The 22517-nt window shown below is 38.3% G+C and overlaps 1 protein-coding gene across 3 annotated transcripts in view; it reads left to right on the top strand.

Annotated features, from left to right (window-relative positions):
- LMBRD1 (LMBR1 domain containing 1) overlaps positions 1-22517 on the top strand; it is a 116582-nt gene that overhangs the window by 46589 nt on the left and 47476 nt on the right. For all 3 annotated transcript variants that reach the window (XM_067702870.1, XM_067702872.1, XM_067702871.1), the window contains exons 6-9: positions 4708-4796; positions 7245-7318; positions 16511-16636; positions 21376-21528. In XM_067702870.1, coding sequence (XP_067558971.1) covers positions 4708-4796; positions 7245-7318; positions 16511-16636; positions 21376-21528 — 442 coding nt within the window. The remainder of the gene's footprint in view (positions 1-4707; positions 4797-7244; positions 7319-16510; positions 16637-21375; positions 21529-22517) is intronic.

Raw genomic sequence — 22517 nt, forward strand, 5'->3', positions numbered from 1 at the left:
CAGGCATAGGATAGGCATTTCCATTCTAAAAGGGAGAAATCGGAAAGAAAAAGCGATGGGAGCCAAGCAGGTTCAAAACCTAGCAAGGCAAATTCCCTCCGACCTTAAGGCTCAAGACTAAGCATCTTGGATGGGTGCTCTGCCCTGCAGGCCCCTGAGGGGCAGGTCACTGCCATGGCCCTAGGCAGCGGCCCCGCCCGCCCCCTTGATTCTGGGTGTGGGTCCTGCCCTCTTGACTCTGCAGCAGCTCCCTGGCAGCTAAAGCTGAGTGGAGGGCGGGGGGTACCCTGTCCTCTGAAGTTGAGGAGGAAACAGCCTTGCCCCCTTGGGGCAGTAGAAGTGGCAGCCCTGGTGATAACTGAATTGCCTTTGGGGTCGTTCTTGGGTTTTCTTGAAAGATAAAGCATGTTCTCAGCTAAATAACTATCACCCTGTCCTGTAGAATCCCCAGAGTCTCATAGCCTTCCTTTATTTTGTCTCATCTCTGTTCCCTTAGTTTAAGTTGGCCATGTCTCTGCTAGTGTCACCCTGTCTCTCTTCCTGTCTTCTGCTGAGATAGCTGATTAAATCCGTGGTTTCCACCTGTACCAATCTCCTTGTCAAATGGTTGTTCAGCCACACTCTTAGAACATCCTTTCTCATTTTTTGCAATATGGATAGGCTGCTTTCTTTTTGCTTAACCTACCTCTGTGCTCTCTCTCTTCACTATAAATGGTAAGGAGAAACCAATCAGCTTCTTCCAGCACTTTGCTTAGAATTCTCCTCAGTTAAATATCCCATTTTATCTCTTACAGGTTCTGCCTTCCACAAAACACTACAAAACGATTCAACCAAGCTCTCAGTCGCTTTCTAATAAGGATCTCCTTTCTTTCAGTTTCCATGAACATGTTCCTCATTTCCAGCTGAGAGCTCCCCAGAATGACCGTTAGTGTCCATATTTCTACTAGCATTGCATTCGTGGTGATGTATGTCTTCTCCAAGATGCTAGACGTGTTCTCTGTAGCACTCCTCTTTTCCTTCTGAGTCCTCAGCAGAATTGCCTTTAACATTCACCTTTTTATCAAGAGCCCCTTCAAGGCAGCTTAGGCTTTTTCTGGCACGCAACCTCAGAACTCTTTAGGCCTCTCCCTACCGCTGAGTACCGAAGTCACATGCACATTTTTTAGGTATTTGTTACAAAGTAGCAACCCGCTTCGTGGTGCCAAAATCGGTATTAGTCTGCTCGTGCTACCTTAACAAAATACCGCAGGCTGGCTAGCTCCAACAGTGGACTCTCGTTTTCTTAGAGTTCTGGAGGCTAGAAGTCTACAATCAAGGTGTCAGTGAGTTTGGTTTCTGGTGGGAGCTCTCTCCTTGGCTTGTGGATGGCCACCTTCTCACCGTGTCCTCACACGGCCTTTCCTCTCTGCTGGCAGCAGGGAGAGAGAGCCCTGGTGTCTCTTCCTCTTTTTACAAGGACACCAATCCTATCGGATCAGAGCCTCACCCTTAGGGCTTTATTTAACCTTAATTACCTTACGAAAGGCCCTGTATCCAAGTACCGTTCCCGTTGGGGGTTAGCGCTTCAACATAGCAGTTTTGGGGGAAGGGGACACAGTTGAGTCTGTAACATATGGTAACTGAGAGACTGAAGTTAGCATGGAATAGTTAAAGAATGATATGAAAAGTACAATGTAAATTTAAATCCTCCCTCCCTCGGTACAAAAAAAAAAAATGTTAAGATGTGACATTTCAGGTGTTTGCGGTGGCAAGTGACAGACCGTGACCTTAGCCACATAGGTGGACTCTGGGTCTTACAGTGTTTAAGACGTTGCGTTTTATCCTGCTGAGCAACTGAAAGGCAGGGCAGATGTGTATGTGTTGGTGTGTGAACGCGGGAAAGCAAATACGTGTGAATTGGTTCTAACACTGAAGGACGCGTCAAAAGGGGCATTTGGGAGTTGGTCAGGGAGTGAAATATAAATGGTAGCTGGGAAGGCCACTTAGTGACCACTGTCATAGTTCAGGTGAGAGGTGAGGGCCTGAACCAGAGTAGTCACGGAGAGCAGAGGGGAAGAAACAGGCTATTTGGAAGGTAAATAGGACTTGGCATTTGAGTGTAGGAGGTGAAAATCTTACTTTCAGTTCTGCTGAATTCATCATTTCAGTTCCATATCCACTGAAATTCATTAGCCTTTCCTTTGTCTCTTCCTGAAGAGATAATCTGTATTAAGCTAATTCACTCAGTCAGATGGGATGTAAAATATTTTTTCTAAGCAGTTTTACTATTGTTAAGAGCCTAAGGGAAATTTATAATCTCACAAGATTCTGGTTCTTATCTTGGTCTAGCATTGTGTGTCTTTGAAAGCTGAGGTTCTCTGTATCCAGTTTTTTGAGAGGGACTGAGATGAAGAAAGTATCTGTACCTTTCTACCACACAGATCACACTACACTCTCGGTTACTTGAGGACCGTCACCATTTGGTAAAGGCCTGAGCATCTTACAACTGCTGCCTCCCCTTCAAAATGACTCTGGCTGTGGTCCGTCTGGCTGAAGCGGCCTCTGCATCTGTTAGGAGGTGCTCCCGGCAGGTCTTTGTCTGCGGGGCTGGTATTTGGCCGTGAACACTGCTTGGGCCCTTCTGGTTGTTAAAAGGTTGAAATGCTCCGCCTTCCTGAGTCTCTTACCTCACCCTCAGCCCAGTCAAAGGGTAAAGCCCGGTTTAGCAGGGTCTTCAGGACCAAGGCCAGTGTTGGTTGATTGGTTAGTGCCTTTGCCATATTGGTTGTTAAATGTTTTGAGTATTATTGCCCAGGACATATAGACATATTTAGTTGTGACTCATTTGAATTCTGCTGCTGGATGTTACTCTTAGCTTATGAGAAGGTACTTTATGTCTGTTTCTTGGATTACACAGCACTGGTGGCCAGGTGGCTGAGGAGCCTGCTCTGGGTTTGTGCTTTTGCTCCTCCCTGTAGTTGTACCTAAAATAGTAGTGCTGAGATGTCAGTGCTCTGGTAGATTGCTTCAGAATAAGTATTTTCCTGAAGTCGTTCTGACCGTCGTTTGGGCCATTTAACATTTTATTATTCTTATTATTCTTATTATTTTTAATTTTTTGGTCATGTCAAGTTTCCTCTGGTGTTATTCTTCATTAAATATTTGAACTGCTCAGGAGCCCTGCTCAGCCGCTAGAACATGAAAGTGTCAAGATGGAGAGAGCTAATTGCTTTTCTTCTACCACTGGACAGAACGTGTGATTACCTAAAACTGACATAGATACTGAATGTTCTAAGTAGGAATGCTATTTTTAGGTATTTGTGACATGTATTTCTATTTCAGTAGACTTTAGGTGATATTTTATACAACATAGAAGTTTTTCCCCATATTCACAGAAGTGGTTATTCCAACTAACAAGTTCAAAATATACTTTTCAAAAAAACAAAAAGATATATATATATGTCTCTGGAAAAAACTGTTCAAATAAAATAGAGGGATATTACATAGGTAGTTTTTTCTTGCTTGATTTATATTTTTGTTTAAATGCCGATATATAAGTCAATATCATTGTAGAAGTATAATATGCAAGAGTTTGTTTTTTGATTCCTCCCTCTGCTTTTATTTAATTGTTTTTGATTTTATAACCAGGGCAGCAAATAATGAGCCCTTTACATTTATTGCTCTATCCCTGTGAGTAATCACTTTTCTTTCTAAAAGTAGTGAGAAGTAAATCTCCAAGATTGAGAAGAGTGTAGTAAACTGATGTCAGTGCAAATAGTTAGAAATTTAAATAACCTCATGACATGTCTGATGATTCATCTTTTTATAAGAATAAAAAGTATCGGTAGTACCAAGGAGTAAAGGTTTTTGAAATTTTTAAAAATTAGAATACTTTGTTTTACTTGCTTACATTATCAGGGCAGGTACTTAAATATATTGGTGAACTCATGCAGTATTTCTTCATCACAAAAAAGGATAGATGTTACTGCTTTGCTTACAATTAAAATTAGGTTGGAAAGGAGGTAGTATTAGAGTTACTTCTTACATTCCTGTTTGATTCTCCATATATACAATCTAAGGGATACTGAGCCCTCTACTTTAGTCTCTTGTCTTCTTGCTTCTGAGCTAGATAATAAAGCACCTGTCTGTCTTTTTCTCTCAGCTGTCGATTGAAAAATAAATAGAAATTACTTACTTTCATTATGTATATTAGGTAGAATCTTGAAGGATACAGAAAAATACTAAGAAGAAAGTAAAAAGCACCCCTGATTCTACAATGAGATATTTACTGCTAATTCTGGTGTATTTCCTTTCTGTTCTTTTTTATGCATATAAATATACTGAAATCATAACTTAATATTTACATTCTGTTCTCCTGATTTAACAAAGGAATTCTTAACCTGTTTTGTGCTGTGGACCTTTTTGACCATCTTGAGCCTATGGCTCCTTCTCAAAATAGTTTTAAATGCAAAAGATAAAATAAGCAGGATTACAAAGGAAACTATGCTGAATACAGTAATCAAGCCATTAAAACAAATTTGTGATATGGTAAACACATAGATAAGCAACTTCTCAACACCTCTCTGTACTTGGTGCAGATTTGATTTGCTAATTCTTTTGGGGGGAAAGTTGATCTTGGTTTAAAAACTTACTAAAAATTGAGTTTCAGGTCATTTTATTTGACCTTTTGTCCTTAAGACCATTAAAGAGTTATTTTCTCCTTCATAGTGCTTTTGTTCCATTGAATCTTCCCGATAACAAAAATTCTACAGAGTGGGAAAAGGTGAAGTTCCTGTTTGAAGAACTTGGAAGTAGTCGTAAGTATTCTTTTAAAAAATAAAATCCATAATAATTCATATTTCATGACTCTTGAAACTTTTTTCATAAGTAGTCTATTTTTACACTGTTAAAAATTTAACTTCATGATTCTTTTAACCTGTGGTTAAAAGGATGTTAGACAAATTAGGAACTTTGTGTTGCTGAGACTTCTAGCCATCTAGCCAGAAGTCTCTTGACTTCTTCATAAAATTACCATGTTGAAAATACAATGTAATCTTCAAAGTATTTTAGCGGTAAAGGTCTTATAATTTCTATGTGGTCTTTAATTCACTTAGGATAATATAGAATAATATGTTAAAGAAATGTGTTAGATATACTGGTGTTTATTTTTAATTTTTAACTGAGAGAACCCTATATTGCTCTTTGATCGTGATTAAGTAATCTTTTTGTGGAATATAAATTACAGAGGTTTTATGTGGATGAAATAATAGTTTATTATAAATTTACCTCACCAAAAGTTCTAAGTTTTCCTTCTCTTAATCAACATGACCTTGGTTTTTAGAGAGGAACAAAAAAGCAGGTTTAGGAAGTTAGCTTAAGAAAGTTGCTTAATCATTGAAAAATATAGTTGGTGTTAGAAACTGATATCAAATAAGAGTGTGTATTTTATTACTGAGAATTTCATGTGCCTTTGAACTATTTTCAAAGAAAGCTAGAGAACTTATTTTATAAACGTTATGCTGAAAATTCGTATTGCTTTTGTATTTATTCTTTTTATTAGGCACTCTACGTTCTTTGATCAGCACTTTCTCTTTACCCAGATACAATATTAAATGATGGTTAAATTAGGTCTTGGAGTCTTTGCTGTACAACTTCTTAATTTTCTTGCTTTCCACTTAAGATTTCATCTTGTAAATTGTGGTCCATTAATATCTTGCTGATACCAGCAAGAATACGGATAGCGGGTCTGGCATATACTGATACTGCATGTCAGGATTTATGTACCTGAGCCTGTTGCTGAGAAATAAATTGCTTCTTTTCCTGCAGTTAACTCCTTCAGGTCTCTTTAGTAGCTACTCTTCTGCCCTAAACATTATCCTGTAAGTTTTGCTAGTCTTTGAGTGTTAGCATAACTTGAATCAATGATTATAATAGGTAGCATTACTGTACTTGCTGTAATCTCCTTAGTCGTAACATTTAAAAAACCTCACATCTTAAACACCATATTTTATAGTACATTTTGCTTATCACTTTTGGTAATAGCAACGTTTAGATTGGCCAGATAGCTTAGCAGAACACTCCACTTGATCAGTTCTGAGATGCAGATTTGTATACGTTTTCATACCTCTGATTTTGTGATGTATTTTATAAGTGGAGGTACCTTAAAATGGCTGTCAGCCAAGTGCCAGACCTCTCCTAGTTGTATGAATACTTTCTGTGGATACTTCTAGTAAGATCAAGAAAGTAACAGCACCAATGGTCTTTGATTTAATAAAATGTATTACAGTTAAAAAAATTAAGGCTTAAAAATTTGTCTCTGACAAAAAAATTTGTCTCAAGTTTCTGAACTTGTTAATAATATGCTCTCTCTAAGTGTTATATTTTAAAACTGAGACGTGAGTTTTAATAGGATGGGTCATTCTGTTATTATTTAGTATTGATATATTAAATTAATTAAAAACTTACATTTGGTTCCACAGTACCTGCATTTAAACTAGATCAATACAGGTCCAATAGAACCTGTATTAAAACTAGAACAATTAGTATTACTCCAATTTAAGAATATTCCAATTTGCACATGTCATTGTATTATCTGGTATGTTTATTTGGAAGTGTCACTCTCACTACTCACTCATTGGCCTTCCTTTGAAAAGTTTCCTAAATCTAACTTGTTAGCATAGTATTCCTGTTTTGGTATTATGTTTGAATTTATTTTCTATTTGTTTGCCTCTCCCCCCCTCACTAAGGGAGCATGCTAGCTCCTTTCAAGTTAAAGAGGGAAGTAAACTCTTTACTATTTTAGTTCTAGGCTAAGTTTTAAAAACTTACTTGAAATTTAAGAACAGAGGAACTAGGAGTTTGAGTGGAGAGGGAAGATAGGGCCAAGGTCAGTGGCATTCCTATCATGTTATTTCTCGAGGGCTGCCTTTGAGAAAGGCCAGGGCCTTTTTTTGACCAACTTTTGAGCATCTAGTATTTTGCTGATTTCTTTTTAGGCTCAATAATTAAACAGTAGTTTCCCTCTTTAATTTTAAGAGGTGAAAGAAAGAAAGTGTTAGTCTGAAAGATCTTTAACAAATCCATTTATGAAGAGCTATTTAAAAGCTCCTTTCCACTTGGAGTTAGCACTTCAAGATGGGGTAATGCATATTGGGTTTATTCCTTTGGAATGTGTAAGAAACCCAATTTTTATATTTCTGTTGATTTGTTGAATATAAACATTTGAATAGCTGTACATTTTTAACAGTGTTTTTCCTCTTTTGCAGATGGTTTAGCTGCCTTGTCATTTTCCATTAGTTCTCTGACCCTGATTGGAATGTTGGCAGCTATAATCTACACAGTAAGTATAATGGTAATAATTGAGTTAAAATTAAAGAACCACTTTATGATGCAGTTTTGTTACCTTATTGGTATGTTCAATTTAGCTCTGTTTTCCTGTTTAATATCTAGTACTTTCTTCATTTTTCTTGAGAGGAGGGTAGATTTTTAACTACTTGGTCATAATCATTTTATCTGTATTTGTGAAATTTAACATTCAGAAACAAACTTTATAACTTGTGAACCTTGAAGTGGTTATATACTATGCAATAATAGATTTAGTGATTTATAAGCATATTAGAACTCTGAACCATAGATCAGTACCTGTTATGGATTCAGTAGATTTATCCTATATGGCGATATAGGGCTTTTAAAATCAGATATTTTACATCACTTGATATTTCTCTAGTATAAAGAACCTAATCTTATACTCTCAGAGACTTTGATTTTTTTTTTTCCGGTCTCTCTGGGAATGGTACGATATACTTATAATAGCCTGACAAACTTGCGTGCAGAGTGCTTTTTGAGTTTTTTGCTCAAATTATAGAGGAAAAGCAAGTAAAAATGCTTCTTACTTGCCTCCCAAAAGAGAGTTGTGCAGGAAGCTTTAAATTATATGGAACCTTTTTCAGATTAATGGAGTTTATGTTTAGAGCATTCTTGATCGATACAAAGATGAAAAGTGCTGGTTATAAAGAGAACATTTTGGGTATTGTTCCAGTGTCTCCCTTTAAACATAAAAGAAATGGGCTGTTAGTGTGATAGCAGAATCTGGTTTTGTTGCATAATCATTCAAGTGTCATAATGTATAATAAAAGAAGTCTAAACTCATGCATTTTAGTATCTTTCAGGTGCTTGAATATTCAGTTTTATTATTCATTGCCATTTTTGCTTTTTTCATGTATTACTACACAAGGAATATATTGGTGGGTAACTATCTTCCCATCTCAGAGAATATATATACTACGTGTGAACGGTCTTTCAGGAAACATTCACAGGTTAATAACACACGAGGAATTAGACCTGGACTCTAATTGCTATTCTGTGACTGATATGTATGCTGATCTTGGGTTTGTCTTTTACCCTTCGTGGGTCAGTGTTTTCCCCATTAGATGGGAATAAAAAAATGCCTCTTAGGGATTTTTGAAGGTCAAACGATACTTTTTGTAAAAGTGCTTCGAGAAGTATAGGGAGATGAGGATATAACAGTCAGTGAAAGATGAGTCAGGAGAAGGGAACAGAAAAAAGAGGAAACCAACATGTAAGGTCATCCTCAGGAACCGTAAAGGGTCTGCGATTTTACCCTGCTTGTAGCTTGTAGTCTGCTGCAGTGCCCTGGATGTTGGTCAGAGGTGCAAGACTTCTGGTCAGAGAAGAACCTTCTGTTGCACAGCAATGGCAGCAGCCACGGGAGCGCGTTGTCTTGCGCCCGTCTCCTGAGTCCCGACTCCCATGGGGCGACATGAAGAGCGCCCATCGAGACTGTCACCAAGCTGAGGACCGTTGAGTGCAGGGAGGCCGAGTTTCATCAACGGACAGGAAGCGTGCCTGCTCTCACTCCAGAGGAACGCTGTCTTGGTCTTCCCAGGCTGTTTGCTGCACAAGCATTCTTGGAAAGACAGCACAGAAGAGAAAAGGGCAGTTAGTGCCTGGCTTGCAAGATGCGCAGAAATGAGAGGCCCGTGGAGCATTGTCTTCGGACGGCCGAGGGGTGGGCGCTGTGAGCGTGCTCACACAGCGCAGTGTAGGGCACAGGCAGTAGTCACAGGTCGGGAGTAGTTCCTCTGACCTTTGAGCAGAGACCTGAGTGAGGTGGAAGGACAGCCAGCCATGAGGGGAGGTGAGTGCAGAAGTCCTGGGGTGAGCACCCTGTGCTGTGCTCAGTTAGCAGGAGGCAAAGCTGGCGTGTGGGAGCTCAGGTGACTGGGGAGGGTGGTGAGCGTGGATGAGGGCATGTTTTCTAGCGCCTCGTGGACCGTGGTTAGGGTTTTGGATTTCATTCCGACTGAGATTAGAAGCTACTGGAAGGTTCTAAATGGAAAGTAATAGGATCTGACTAACATTTTAACAGTATTACTCCGGTGGGTCTGAATTCAGTAAGCTCTGGGGCTGATGAGTGGGAGTGGGGAAAATGTGTGAAATTATTAAAACTCTTTGAAAGAGAGCTTCCCTGTAGGAACGATATTGTAAAGATAAATATTTCAAGCTAATATAGTTTATATTCCAATGGAAACTGTGAAAATTATCATTTATGCAATGAAACCAAATATAATAATCATACTGACTTAGTTAAGATAGCCTTAGAAGAGCTTTACTTTTTCTGGAATGCAGAGGGCTGGGCTGAAGGCCATTGATAAAACAATCAGAGGACCTGATGGCGGGAACCAGAAAGACACGATGCTGAGTAGGTAGGAGGGGTCACCAAAGGCCTGAGCCCAAGGGGCAGGGTCCAGTGTTATAGGCACCAGGCGAGACTGCCTAGGGGTTACCTACCTAGGGGTTACCTACCTAGGGGTTACCGTGTGTGTTTTCTTTAAGTAGCATAAGCAGTAGCGTTAGGATCCTTGGGGAAGAGGCTTAAATGTGGGTCCCTGTTAAGCCAATGGGTCTCTTGAACTACTTTCCCATCTAAAGTGGGAGTAATATTTAGTAAGGTTGTGAGGACTTAATGAAACAATTCATCAGGTCTTGGAATCTGTTGGCCACTCAATCAGTAATCACTAGGAGCTCAAACGGTTGAATATTCAGTTTCATGTGGTTCAAGCTACAGATTCCACGGCTTTCCTCTCACAGTGAAAGTAAGCCAGGTGTTAACAGCAGTTGTGTCATGGTCAGTGAGAATGTGGATTATGAAAAGGTGAGTAAGTCTAAGAGTTACTCTTGGGTGTGTGGATAGACGGATAAACATCATGTAAATAGCACTGCAGAATGTGCTCAGAACTGGGTGGAAGAATGGTTTGCTATCAAACCACAGTCTCGCCAGTTTTACTGCCTATGTGGGGTAGAGAAGACCCTGGTTAAGGGGGAGCGTGGTATGCATAGCTGAAGACTAGCCGTGAGTGTGAGTCTTCATGTAAAATGTAATTTCTGAGTCCTAGCTTCCCCATCTGAAAAATGGGCCAATAATACTTATTCAGACTTTATTAAAAACTAATTGAGGGCTTCCCTGGTGGCATAGTGGTTGAGAGTCCGCCTGCCGATGCGGGGGACGCGGGTTCATGCCCCAGTCCGGGAAGATCCCACATGCCGCGGAGCGGCTGGGCCCGTGAGCCATGGCCGCTGAGCCTGCGCGTCCGGAGCCTGTGCTCCGCAACGGGAGAGGCCACAGCAGTGAGAGGCCCGCGTACCGCAAAAGACAAACAAACAAAACAACAAAAATACTAGTTGAAAATCAACTGTTTATTGATAAGTGGTTTTATTATTGGTAGGTGGCTAATGGTACTAATTATCATATTTGCTTGTGAAAGCAAAGTCTTCTCCTAGGTAGTTAGGGAAAACTCAAGAATTGGAGCAGAACGTGAATGAGGGTATAATAGATATGCATGGGGAATAGAAGAGGTTTAGTTTTAATATGTACCGAAAGTGGGAAGTTAATGCTTAGAGAACTTTGACCCTGAGTACAAGGAATTAATTACTAAAGGTAAGATTATGTCTGTTATTGAATCTGTAGCTATCAGTATTGAGACTACAGAAGTTTTTGTAATGTATGTGTCAGTTGAATGTGAATTTCTTAGGTATGCGTTGTTGTTTAGTTTAGAAACTAGTTGATAATTTAAATTTTACCAAGATTATATCCACTGTACCACATCTCAAGGAATAGCCAAATAATTGGGCACTCAATTTTAGGAGAAGAATGTCAAATGACATGTTACCTTGCCTGTTGTTTTCAGCTTAATTGAAAGGGAATCTGCTACTTTTAAAATTAAAAACAAAAAAACCTCTAGACACAAATATTTATGCAGATATTTTAATTTTTTGGTGCCACCAAGTGGGGAAGTGTTGAATGGTGCTATTTTCATACAAAATGTATCATGTGGACCACTGAAGTGCCTATAAAGACAGCGGCTACTGAACTTTTTATTATGTACACTTACCAGTAAAAAAAATTGAACGTGTCTTCCAGGAGTTTATGAATTATATATATATATTTATGCTAATAAATATATTTACTATAAATGTAGACTAATGTATAAAGAAAACTAGAGTGCTAAATTAAGGATTTGAAAATAGAAATAAATAGAGCAGTGGTTCTCAATAATCTTTGAAGACAGAACTCCACTTTAAAAATTAAATTTCTCAGCCTTCTATGTGATAGTATGCTTCGTTGAGTCTGTGACCTGATTTGTAAGATGCACCTTATGTACCGCTGTAAGGAAAAGGCCCTGCCCATGCTCTCTAGTCATTTATAGTTTTTGTTTTATATTAATGAGAGAAGTGTTTTAGCCTTACCTACGTAAAAAAAAAAAAAAAGTCATATCAATCTTCCGCATACAAGATAAGGAAAATATAAGTGAAATAAGTTGTAAAGGTATTTCTAAAACTTCGCATTTGGAATGTGAGTCTTCTGAATCACTCTTTTGAATTGGCTGTTCATGTCCATGTTTCACTCCACAGGGTTGTTTTAGGCTATCAAGAAAATTGATGCTAACAGCTTTTCTTGGGTGCTCCATTCTTGTCTCTGGGATGTTCTTTGAAGCTGCTAACACACCTGTTTAAGCTGTTTTTGTTGTTGTTTCTTCTTTTGCTACCTAAGTAGTAAAGTACAAAATGTCTTCTACTTTGGTCATCTTCCTTTCTTAAGCTTATAAAGCCTTTGATTATTGCTTTGCAAAAAAATATAGAATCATGCTCATTGTTCCAGTTAATTTTTGCTTCACTGCTTGCTCCTTTGTTCTGTCTTTCCTTACACATTAACTTTTTGCTTCGATGTCAAATCATAGCACTATCTTATAAGACGTGGTAAGTGGCAGTTAAACTCAAGAGTTGTACCAAGAATACAGGTAACTCCACTGGAGAAGTAACTATAATGTAACCAGCTATGACCAAATCTGTGAATGTGCAGGTAATGACAACTACGTCATGACTTCTGCCTAGCCAGTGTTTGTAAGATGCATCCAAATTTCACTGATGATAAATGTGAGAAAATACATGTATATTTTAGAATCAATGAATATTTAAAAGGGAAATCTTCATTGAATACACATTAAGTGAGTTGTTTCCTTAGTCATGACAGCATCCGTGTCCTTGAATAATAGGTGTTATAAGTATATGCAGGACATATATTCAGTTTACAGGCAGTGCTTGGCGCTGACCTTTCTAATCCAAGGCTAATAGGTTGCAAACTCATCCTTCACAGAAGAGAGAGGTGCAGGGAAAAGTGCTGTTCTTATAGGGGCAAGAAGGTATTAGAAATGTTTGTAGTTTGTATATATTCTCTCAAAACATTTGGCTTTTAAAATACAGGTGGTGATTTATTCTTGGAAGTTGAAACAAATAAAATTGGAAGCGATTATGGCTGACCTGGAAACATTTTAAATGATATGATCTCTTTAGCCTTGTTGATTTTCTGGTAATTCACTAGAGGGCAGTAGTAAGCAATAAAAGTTTTGTGTTTCTGAAAAATGATAGCCTTCATACATTTTTTTCAAAGAAATCTGAGGTTAAATTCAAAAGACTCTTGTTTAAAGATCTTAAAGTTGTAGTGATTAAATATTTTGTGTACTGTGTTATGTCAAGTTTATCTTAATCTAAATACTATACTTAAAATTCCTGATAATCATTGAAATTTAAGCATGTAATCCAAAAATAAGCTAAAAGCTAGGTAACCAAAACAATGATTACTTTCTTGTTCTCTTCAGACAATTAATAATTCACAAAAAGATGTTGTATTCTGGTCCCATGTTACCACAAGGTGTTACCAAGGACATGTTTTTATTTTCTAAAATTTTTACTTTAAACTGTTTATTTAAGCTATAGGAATGCAGTTTAACTCTTCAAATAAATGTGTAAATTCCATGTAAGGAAATAAGTTCATGTGAATAAAGGGCACTGAAAAAATTTTTTTTGTTTGAATATTATTTTCTTAGAGAAGTTATTTTATTAATTGAACACGTTTGTTCTTGGAATAAAGGTAGGTAAAAGAAGAATTGAGACCTAGTCCTTACATACAAAACAGTCTACTGCAGTTATTACTAGTCTGGCTGAGAAATCTATATTGTTAACGAACTTTCCACATGATTCTGATTAGCTAAGTTTGGCAGATCTAGTGATAAAACAGACATGCAGACAAATAATGTCCAGTGTTCTGTACTATAATTGAGTTATAAGCAAGGCACATTTACAAATCAAGGAAGGTTTCTCAGATGCGGTGTAATTAAGCTGAGACCTGAAGGGCACTGGGCTGGGCTAATGAGGTAGGGTGAGACGTGGGTGTTCCAGATGAGGCACTGCATGTACACAGGTGTGGATGCGGAAACTGCAGTGACTGAGGAGCAGTGAACCATTTAGAGGCATGAGGTTGGGTGGTAGGGATCAGGTCACGAAGGGCTTCGTAGGCCAGGATTAGATAGTGGCGTCTATTCACAGGACTAGTAATTGTACCTCTCATTGGAAAAAAAAAAAATTGTAAAGTGACATTTTCAAACAGTCGTTCATGAAATTCTGATACATACAGAAGGAGGTGAACAGAGTAGTGTGGCTCTGGCTGAAGCAGCAGCAGCAGACCGACGCTCCCTGCTTCTTGTCTCCTGTGTGGTCTTGATGGCCCCGATGCAGAATCCTGGGGACTGCCGCCAGAGCACGTGGTCCTGGGGAATCTCAGTGGATGCTAATCAGAGGAATGACATAATCTGACATGAGGGTTAGAGCAAGATCACTTTGGAAACAGTGTAAAGGGTGGATTTGTAGGAAGTGAGACCAGCAGACCAGTGAGGAGAATTTAGGTGACCTTGTCTTTGACAGTAAACTCTTAAGTAGTGGCCACGTTTTTCGTGCTGACTGGAGTACAGATTCCTTGGGGAATAATCGGGCTGCCCAAAAAGTTTGTTCAGGTTTTCCCATAACATCGTATGGAAAAACCCAAACGAACTTTTTGGCCAACCCAATAGTATTGAGTTCTGAGGTTAGTATATTTAGAGACCCAGATCCATCAAGCAGAATAGCAAGATTTGGGATAAAATAAGCCTAGTTCGGGTGGTTGGAAAGACAGGAAAATATACTTGGGCATAAACTGGGTTTAGCAAAATCATGTTGCCCTGGCAGTTGGTTGTAAAAAGCAACGTGGACTTGTGGCAAAATGATATGTGCGTGTGGAGAGTCGGTGAATAATCATCATGTAATGCTGTATGCTCATCAGAGTCTTAAAGTGCTATGTTACTTTTTTCCATTACCGTTTAAAAGGTGTGGAACTACTAACAACAGATAGGTCAGAGTGGTAATAGGGTTAGGACACTCCTACAAGGGAAGGGTAACCACCTCTGGGACACCTTGGCTTCCATACGCTTTTTTACATTTTACATTTTCAGTAGTTTGAGGATATAAAATTTACGGTTAAAAAAGTAAACCTGATTATGTTTTTCCTTTTTATATTTTACCAAGGTCATTAGGAGTATAAGTTAGATAAGAATTTAGTTAGTTAGAAGAAAATTATTCTACTCTGTCCAAATTATATTTTCTTCTAATACAAATAGAACCTTTCCCCAACCTCTCCTTGTTGTTTTTGTTTTCGGATGATGGGGAAATCATGAGAACATTAACTTATGTTTTAACAATATTTAAAATGCAAGATTTTAAGTATCTCTCCTTTAGAAAATGCAAGGATTTGCATATTAGGTAATAATTTCAGCTAGTTAATTATCTAAATACAACATGCTATATAGAGTTGATACTACCTGATAGAACAGGTTGATTTCTGGGATTTCCTTTTAATCATGTTCTTTGTTCCTATTCTCCCTTAATTTAAAAACAACCCTGATGTGTCAGAATTTATGCTTCCCTATATGAATGGTGGTTTAATCAATGTCTAAAGGAGACTCAGTGAGAATATTGAAGTGATTAAAATCGACACTAAACATATTTGAGATCATCCTGGGAGTTGACAGCCAGGTAGCAGAGCGCATGAGAGAAAATATGCAGGATTACTCAGGATATTTTAGAGTTCAGGGTTAAGCCTAAGAGGTAGCGTTTATCACTTCTGCCCACATTTCATTGCTTGAGCTCAGTCTCATGGCCCCGCCTAACTTCAGGGAGGCTGGCTGAAGTGGTTTGGCTGTGTTCTCAGGAAGAAAGTGGAAGGATCTGAATACATGGTGTGTCTGCTTTAGAGCCCGTCGCTGCACCCAAGAGGTGGTAGTTGTCAGTTTTGCTTCTAAGGATTTAAGGTCAGTAACGATTTTGAATAATGGCCACATGGCAGTTGCCATTGAGTGTTTTTAATAGTTACAATAAAATTTCACATTTGGGACTGGCTAATATAGAATTGGGTAATAGAAAATAATAGGTTTATTTTTAATGCCCATTAATATTTTAGAATTTCTTGTAAGAATTATATTTAAAATACTTAGTGAAGACTGTAAATACTTAGAACTTACAAATAAACTCCATGCAGATCATTGGTATGCTAATCAAATAACATGTATGTTAAAATACTTACATTTTACTACGGGTTTACTGTATACACTTGGATAAAATTGGGTTTTTCCATAGAAAATAATTTTATAAATTGTTTCTACTGATTCATACTATCTTAACCCCTGATTAGCCTGAAATTGTGAGTTATTACTTTGATAAAGTATTATATTTCCATTAATTTTATAACTTGTCCTTTGAAAAATAGATATTACCTATTCTAGGAATAGTATTACAGACGTAACTCTATGTAACTAAATATGAAATAAACAGAATGATGAAGCAATATAATCATGATTCACTCCCATATCCTCTGTTCTTCAGTGACTGTCCCCTTCACAACTGCTTACTCATTTTGTTATTACTTAAAAGGACATTTTTTACCTGAAAATTCTGTATAATATGTTTAAAATAGTATGACTAGGGAATTCCGTGGTGGTTCAGTGGATAGGACTTGGCGCTCTCACTGCCAGGGGACCAGGTTTGATCCCTGGTTGGGGAACTAAGACCCCGCAAGCCTCGTGGCACAGCCAAAAAATAAATGAAATAAAACAGTATTACCAGAACGTGTTTTCCTTTGTTCTTTCAGGCCTATGGCATGTCGGCCTTGCCTCTAAATCTGATCAAAGGCACTAGAAGCGCTGCTTACGAACGTCTAGAAAACACTGAAGACATTGAGGAAGTGGAGCAGCACATCCAAACGATTAAATCGAAGGTGACTTGATGTTTTATCGTAACCGGGGTAAAAGCGTAAAAGTACTTTGTCTTCGAGCTGCTCTGTGTTGTGACTTAGACATTGCTAAGCCCATATTTTGACATTGTTTGAGTTTTTATTCAACGTATCCTTAAAGAACTCTATTTTTAAAAAATTGTCTTCTGTGAAATGTAGGACACTGACAGTGTGAGAATTTCTATCAGTGTTCTAACAACTGAAACACAAAAGTTCTACTTGCGTACGATGAAGACCTTGCTATTTCCCAGGTATGCTGATTCCATGTGTAATATCAGATTTCACTGTATCACTTACGTTAAAGTTTTATGTACTGTTTGAATAAGATAAGATTACGTGTAACCACTTGCCAATTAAATGTACTTCTAAAAACACAATCAAGTTTTTCTTCCTCTGTCACCTTCAAGTAACAGATAAATCTTATTTATAGAGCATAGGAAAAAATGGAAAGTTTTCTGAAATATTCTATTAAACTATCATAATCCTGAGACAGAAACCAGATGGTAATAGCACACCAAAAAGAAAACTGTTTACTGGGCTCTCTTATGAAAGTACAGGCAAATAATTTAATATAAATAAAAATGTTAGCAATTCAAAAACTATGCTGTAATAAGAGAATATTTCATAATTATAAGATTAGGTTTATCCCAGGATGGCGAGGATGATATGTTAGAAAATAAAGTAGTTTAATATATTGAGAATAAATGAGAAACATAAACATCTTAATAGATGCCAAAGAGTATTTGGTAAGAGTCAATTTGTAGTTAACGATGCTTAGAGAAAATTCTTACCAAATTGGAAGAAAAGAAGTTGTTTAGCAAAGGAAGCCTACCGTGAGCATCGTACCTAATGAAAGAAACATTCTCACTAAAGGCACGTATACGACAGGGATGTTCGTATCCTATTCCTAGTCAGATAGAAAAGAACGTAGGGGTAACTGTGGAAGGGAGAGGAGAGAAGAGGGGAAGTAACTTCTGTTATTTGCAGATAGCCTCTACCAAGAAAATCTAAAAGAACCAACTGGCAAATTAATAGACCTAACAAGAGTTCATCAAGGTGTCCAGATACAAATGTACAGGATCATTCACCAGGTGGAGGATGTAATAGAAAATGACCTCATTTCCAATAACTGTGAACTATAGAATAATAAGAAATGTCAGAATCTTCCTGGTGGAAATTACAAACTTTATTGAAATACATAATAGAAGACTGAAATAAATGGAGAACTTCATCCGTTCCTACTTGGGAAGATTCGATATTGTAGAGACGATAGTTTTCATACGTTTAGGTGGAAATTCAATACAGTCTATAAAAGATAAAAAATGAAATCTTTATAAACCTCCTACCATATACTAAACAAATTCAGAATTTAAATCCAGTATAACATTTACAAAACACTAGGAGAAAGTGAAAATCAAATTTTATTTTGGTATGTAGAAGACCTTTCTAAATAAGACTCAGAACTCGAGTGCAAATTGAGCAGCTGGTGAGCTTTAAATTTTTATGGTTTTAAATTTATGTACCAAAAACAGTGGCACCAAAAAGGAATTTAAAGAACCAACAATAATTTGAGAGGAAATAATCTGCAATATAGCTGATACATGCTGAGCATCTTTAAGTCAAGAAGAAAAAAAGACAAGAAATACATAGAAATAATGAACAGAAGACCTAAATAGACAGTTTACTGAAGGAGAAATTAAACTCTTCAGTGAAAATATGAAGTGATGCTTCAGCTCATTAGTAATGAGTAGGTTGAGTAAGATCCCAGTTTGTGTGGGACCTGAGGAGTTTTCCAGAACATGAGGGGACTTTTATTGCTAAAACCAGGATGGCTGGTAATTTGAGCAACTCAGTATTTTTTTATCCTTTAGAAGTCTTTAAATTTTTTACCTTCGTCAGGGGTTGATAAGAATTTGGGGATAGGAATACTGTTTGAGGGAATATAAAATATACAGCTTTTAAAAGAAAACTGAATGTTGTCAGGTGCGCCTGTACACACAAATGCACAAACAACGTACCTTTTAATAATTAAATTTTAATCCAGCAGATGTCTAGGAGCCTATCTCACTGGATTGTATGTATGCGCTTGTACCCAGGTGAATAAGGATATTCATGTCCCTGCCCCCTCAAAAAAGAAAATAATCTAAATGTTCAAAAATAAGGTATTTGTTAAATTAAAATATCATGGTATAATGTGCTGTGCAATGATGAAAAGGAATGAGGTAGATTTATATAGCTTAGAGAATGTATCTTATGAAATTAAGTTACACTTTCTCAGTTTAAATTCTGGCTCTCCTGATTATGTAGGTAATATCTGTGGGCCTTATTTTCCTCATCTAATAAATGAATAAAATGCTGTTATCGGGCTTCCCTGGTGGTGCAGTGGTTGGGAGTCCACCTGCCGATGCAGGGGACGCGGGTTCGTGCCCCGGACCGGGAGGATCCCACATGCTGCAGAGCGGCTGGGTCCGAGCCATGGCCGCTGAGCCTGCGCGTCTGGAGCCTGTGCTCCGCAAGGGGAGAGGCCACAGCAATGAGAGGCCCGTGTACCGCAAAAAAAAAAAAAAAAAAAAAAAAAAATGCTGTTATCAACCTCAGAGATTTATTTGGAAGATTTAAGGAGAATAAGGCACAGGAAATGTTACCTATTATGTAAAACAAAAAACATAAGTATGTTTACACAGAGGGACACATGTAGACACATAGATATGCATGGTCTCTGTGACAGCGATAACCACAGAAGGGGGGTGGTCGTTGGGGACCGTGGGAGGGGCAGCTTTCACGTTTTACTGTTTTTCCAACAAAGGATATTGTTTATATGCTGTGTAACTTCCTTTTTTTTTTTCCAAATGAAATATTGGTTGACTGCTGGGTGTCTCTCCTGGTGTGTGTCTGACCACAGTTCTTCTTACTTTGGTTTAGACAGTTGGTACAGCAGAGCGGGCCTCCATTCATCCCACTGATGCTTCGGCAAATGGGCAGATAATTTGAGTGTGTTTTCAGTGGACCCTTAAATCAGCTTACTAAAAAATTATTTTCCTGAAATAGGGAATGCCAGCAGTGAAATAAATCTACCTTGTTGGTATCCTTTTGATATTAGAATGGCAGTTTTGAGAAAAATTGTGTAGTTAAGACATAAAGTACCACACGCTTGAAGTATCGTGACCTGGATCTGTCTTCTGGAGGGAGATATCTTATTCCTCTGGTCTTCAGAAAATACCCTTCTGTAAGGGATACAATTTGATAATAACCAGTGTACCTAAAGCAGTGAGGACAGTTAAATAATAATAATAGCCCCATGTATGCAAAGTATGGTCTCTGGACCAGTAGCATCAGCATCTCCTGGGAATTTGGCAGAAATGCAAATTCCGGGCCCCACCCGGGACCTAACTAAGTCGTGTTCTCTCGGGGTAGGGTCTAGAAACCTGCGTTGAACGGACCCTCCTGTTGACTGTTATGCATGTGACGTTTGGGAAGCAACACGATCAGGAACAGAGCATTGCAGTGCCGTCTTGTGGAGAGGTCGCTGTGACCCTGACATCCCCTTATGAAAGGGTGTCTGGGCTGTCTGCCCGGACAAGAAATACATAGAAATAATGAACAATGCGTGTGTCCCTTATTCCACATTGATGCTGCTCTGGGCTGTGCTGCAGAGCACTGGCCGGCGTGTCCCCCAGCATCCTATTTAAACCTTGATAGGGATTTTAACACTCTAATTATTAACGCTTTTACAGTTTAAAAACGTCCCGGGAATTCCCTGGCAGTCCAGTAGTTAGGACTCAACTCTGTCACTGCTGAGGGCCTGGGGGTTCAATCGCTGGTTGGGAAACTAAGATCCCACAGGCCGCGTGGCCTGGCCAGAAACTTAAAAAGAAAGAAAGATGTTGTCCCGTGTAAATATTTTCTTGGCCCTTCAGTAAAAGCAAACAAATTTATATTTCACCTTTTCAGTATTTAGCAGTTGTCTTGTTATTGTGGTTTATTATTGTACCGAGTTGGAGACACTTATGGGCAGGGGGGAGTTCGAGTGGGAAAGTGTCACCTGGACGCCACAGAAAGGTACTGCTCATGGTTACGGTAAATATCATATGAATATAGATGAGAATTATCTGTCAGGTAGGCCAGCCGAAGAAAACATAACTCATTTGCAAATGTAAATAGAGAATAAGAAAGCGCTGGCTCTTAGCGATTGTTATAAAAACCTGTGCACACCGCATACGAGTACTGCATCACTCTGCTGGTGTTTGAGTCGGGCTGAGAAGCCTCAGCTCAGATACACTGTAACACAGTCTCTCGACCAAAAGGAGAGAGAACGTAGGACCAGATATGTTAAGACAAGGGATAGGATGAGGAATTTGGAGATGAAGGAGAATAACTGAGCAAAGAACATAAAGTGCCTCATAAAAAGGATGTTTTTAAAAATATTTATCTGTCTCCACATGACTTTACCATATACGGTATTTGGAAAACGGGGATCAAGAGGACGTTCAGCATTAAACGTACACACATTCACATCGCATTCTGACACTCATCTGGGTTCAGAGATGTGTGTTGTCACATAGAAGTTGTTGGGTTCTTTTTTTTTTTTTTCCAATTTGTAAATTTGCCAAAGGAGTCAAATCGAGCCAAAAAAATTTGTGTTGCCTGATCTGCTAAATCTGATGGGTACTTTATAAAGACCTTAATGGTAAAAAAACACTTTTACTTTGTTCTGTTATTTGCAGAGCAAAGATGGTCGACCTTTGCCAGCAAGGGATAAACGCGCCTTAAAACAACTTGAGGAAAGGTTACGAACACTTAGGAAAAGAGAGAGGCACTTAGAATTCATTGAAAATAGCTGGTGGACTAAATTCTGTGGTGCCCTGCGTCCCCTGAAGGTAAGTGGGGTTTTACAAAATTATGCTGTCACTCTTCCAAGTTTCTGTAGTACCTCTCAGAGAGGCTGAGTTCTCCTTGTGAGGCATTGCAGCGTGGAACTTAAGAGCATGGGTTTCGCAGTTGAAATAATCTGGTTTTAAATCACAGCTCTGATATTTGGTAGTTTGGGCAAGGTACGTAACCTCTCTGAGCTTCATTTACTCGTGTGTCATGTAAGTATTATAACAGAGGTTTGGGGGGATTTAAATTAAAATGTAGGTAAGTAATGTGGTATTCTCCTGGTTTTACAAGGTTGTACTTTTCTGTAGGAGATCTGGGACCCATATTAGACCTTTCTCAGATAGGCAGATTTCAATATTCAGATTGAGAATTTCAATAGAATTTGCTTCATTGTGAGGTGGCATGTTTCTGAAAGTAGGTAAAAGTATTATTTAAGATGGAAAACCATTAATTTCCCTTTTTTTTTTTTAAACCATCATTAGCTAGCCTTGAATTCTTCAGACTGTGGTCTTCCTCTTATAATTCAAAAGGAAATGAGGAAATGCACTGACTGCTTACCTAAAAAGCTTCTCTTTTGAAAGACTTCTTCAAAAACATACCATAATCAGTTAGATCTACTGTGTATCACTTTTAAACCTTTCTTAAGACTCACCTCGGTCCCTTTTGCCAAGGTGATTGTCTTCATAGCACCAAAAGTATGAAGAAACCCTGCTCACCCCTTAATTCTAAATTGTTTATATAGCTTCTTTATAAATATTTATAACTTGGTCACTAACATTAGCTGCCTTGTTTCAAAAGTGCTTTGTGCCATTTCACTGTACCTGTGTTTAGAGGGACTTTCAAATCAACTTTATTAAGTGTGCAGATTGATTTCGCCAAATGTAGGCATGTAGGTATAGAAGATCTACATCACGACAGAAAGCTACTTTATGTCTTCCCCTGTGCCACTGAGCTCAGACTCCAGCCACCCACTGATGGCCTTCTGTCA

This window comes from Pseudorca crassidens, chromosome 13, assembly GCF_039906515.1.
Source record: "Pseudorca crassidens isolate mPseCra1 chromosome 13, mPseCra1.hap1, whole genome shotgun sequence".
In the NCBI taxonomy this organism is placed as follows: Eukaryota; Metazoa; Chordata; class Mammalia; order Artiodactyla; family Delphinidae; genus Pseudorca; species Pseudorca crassidens.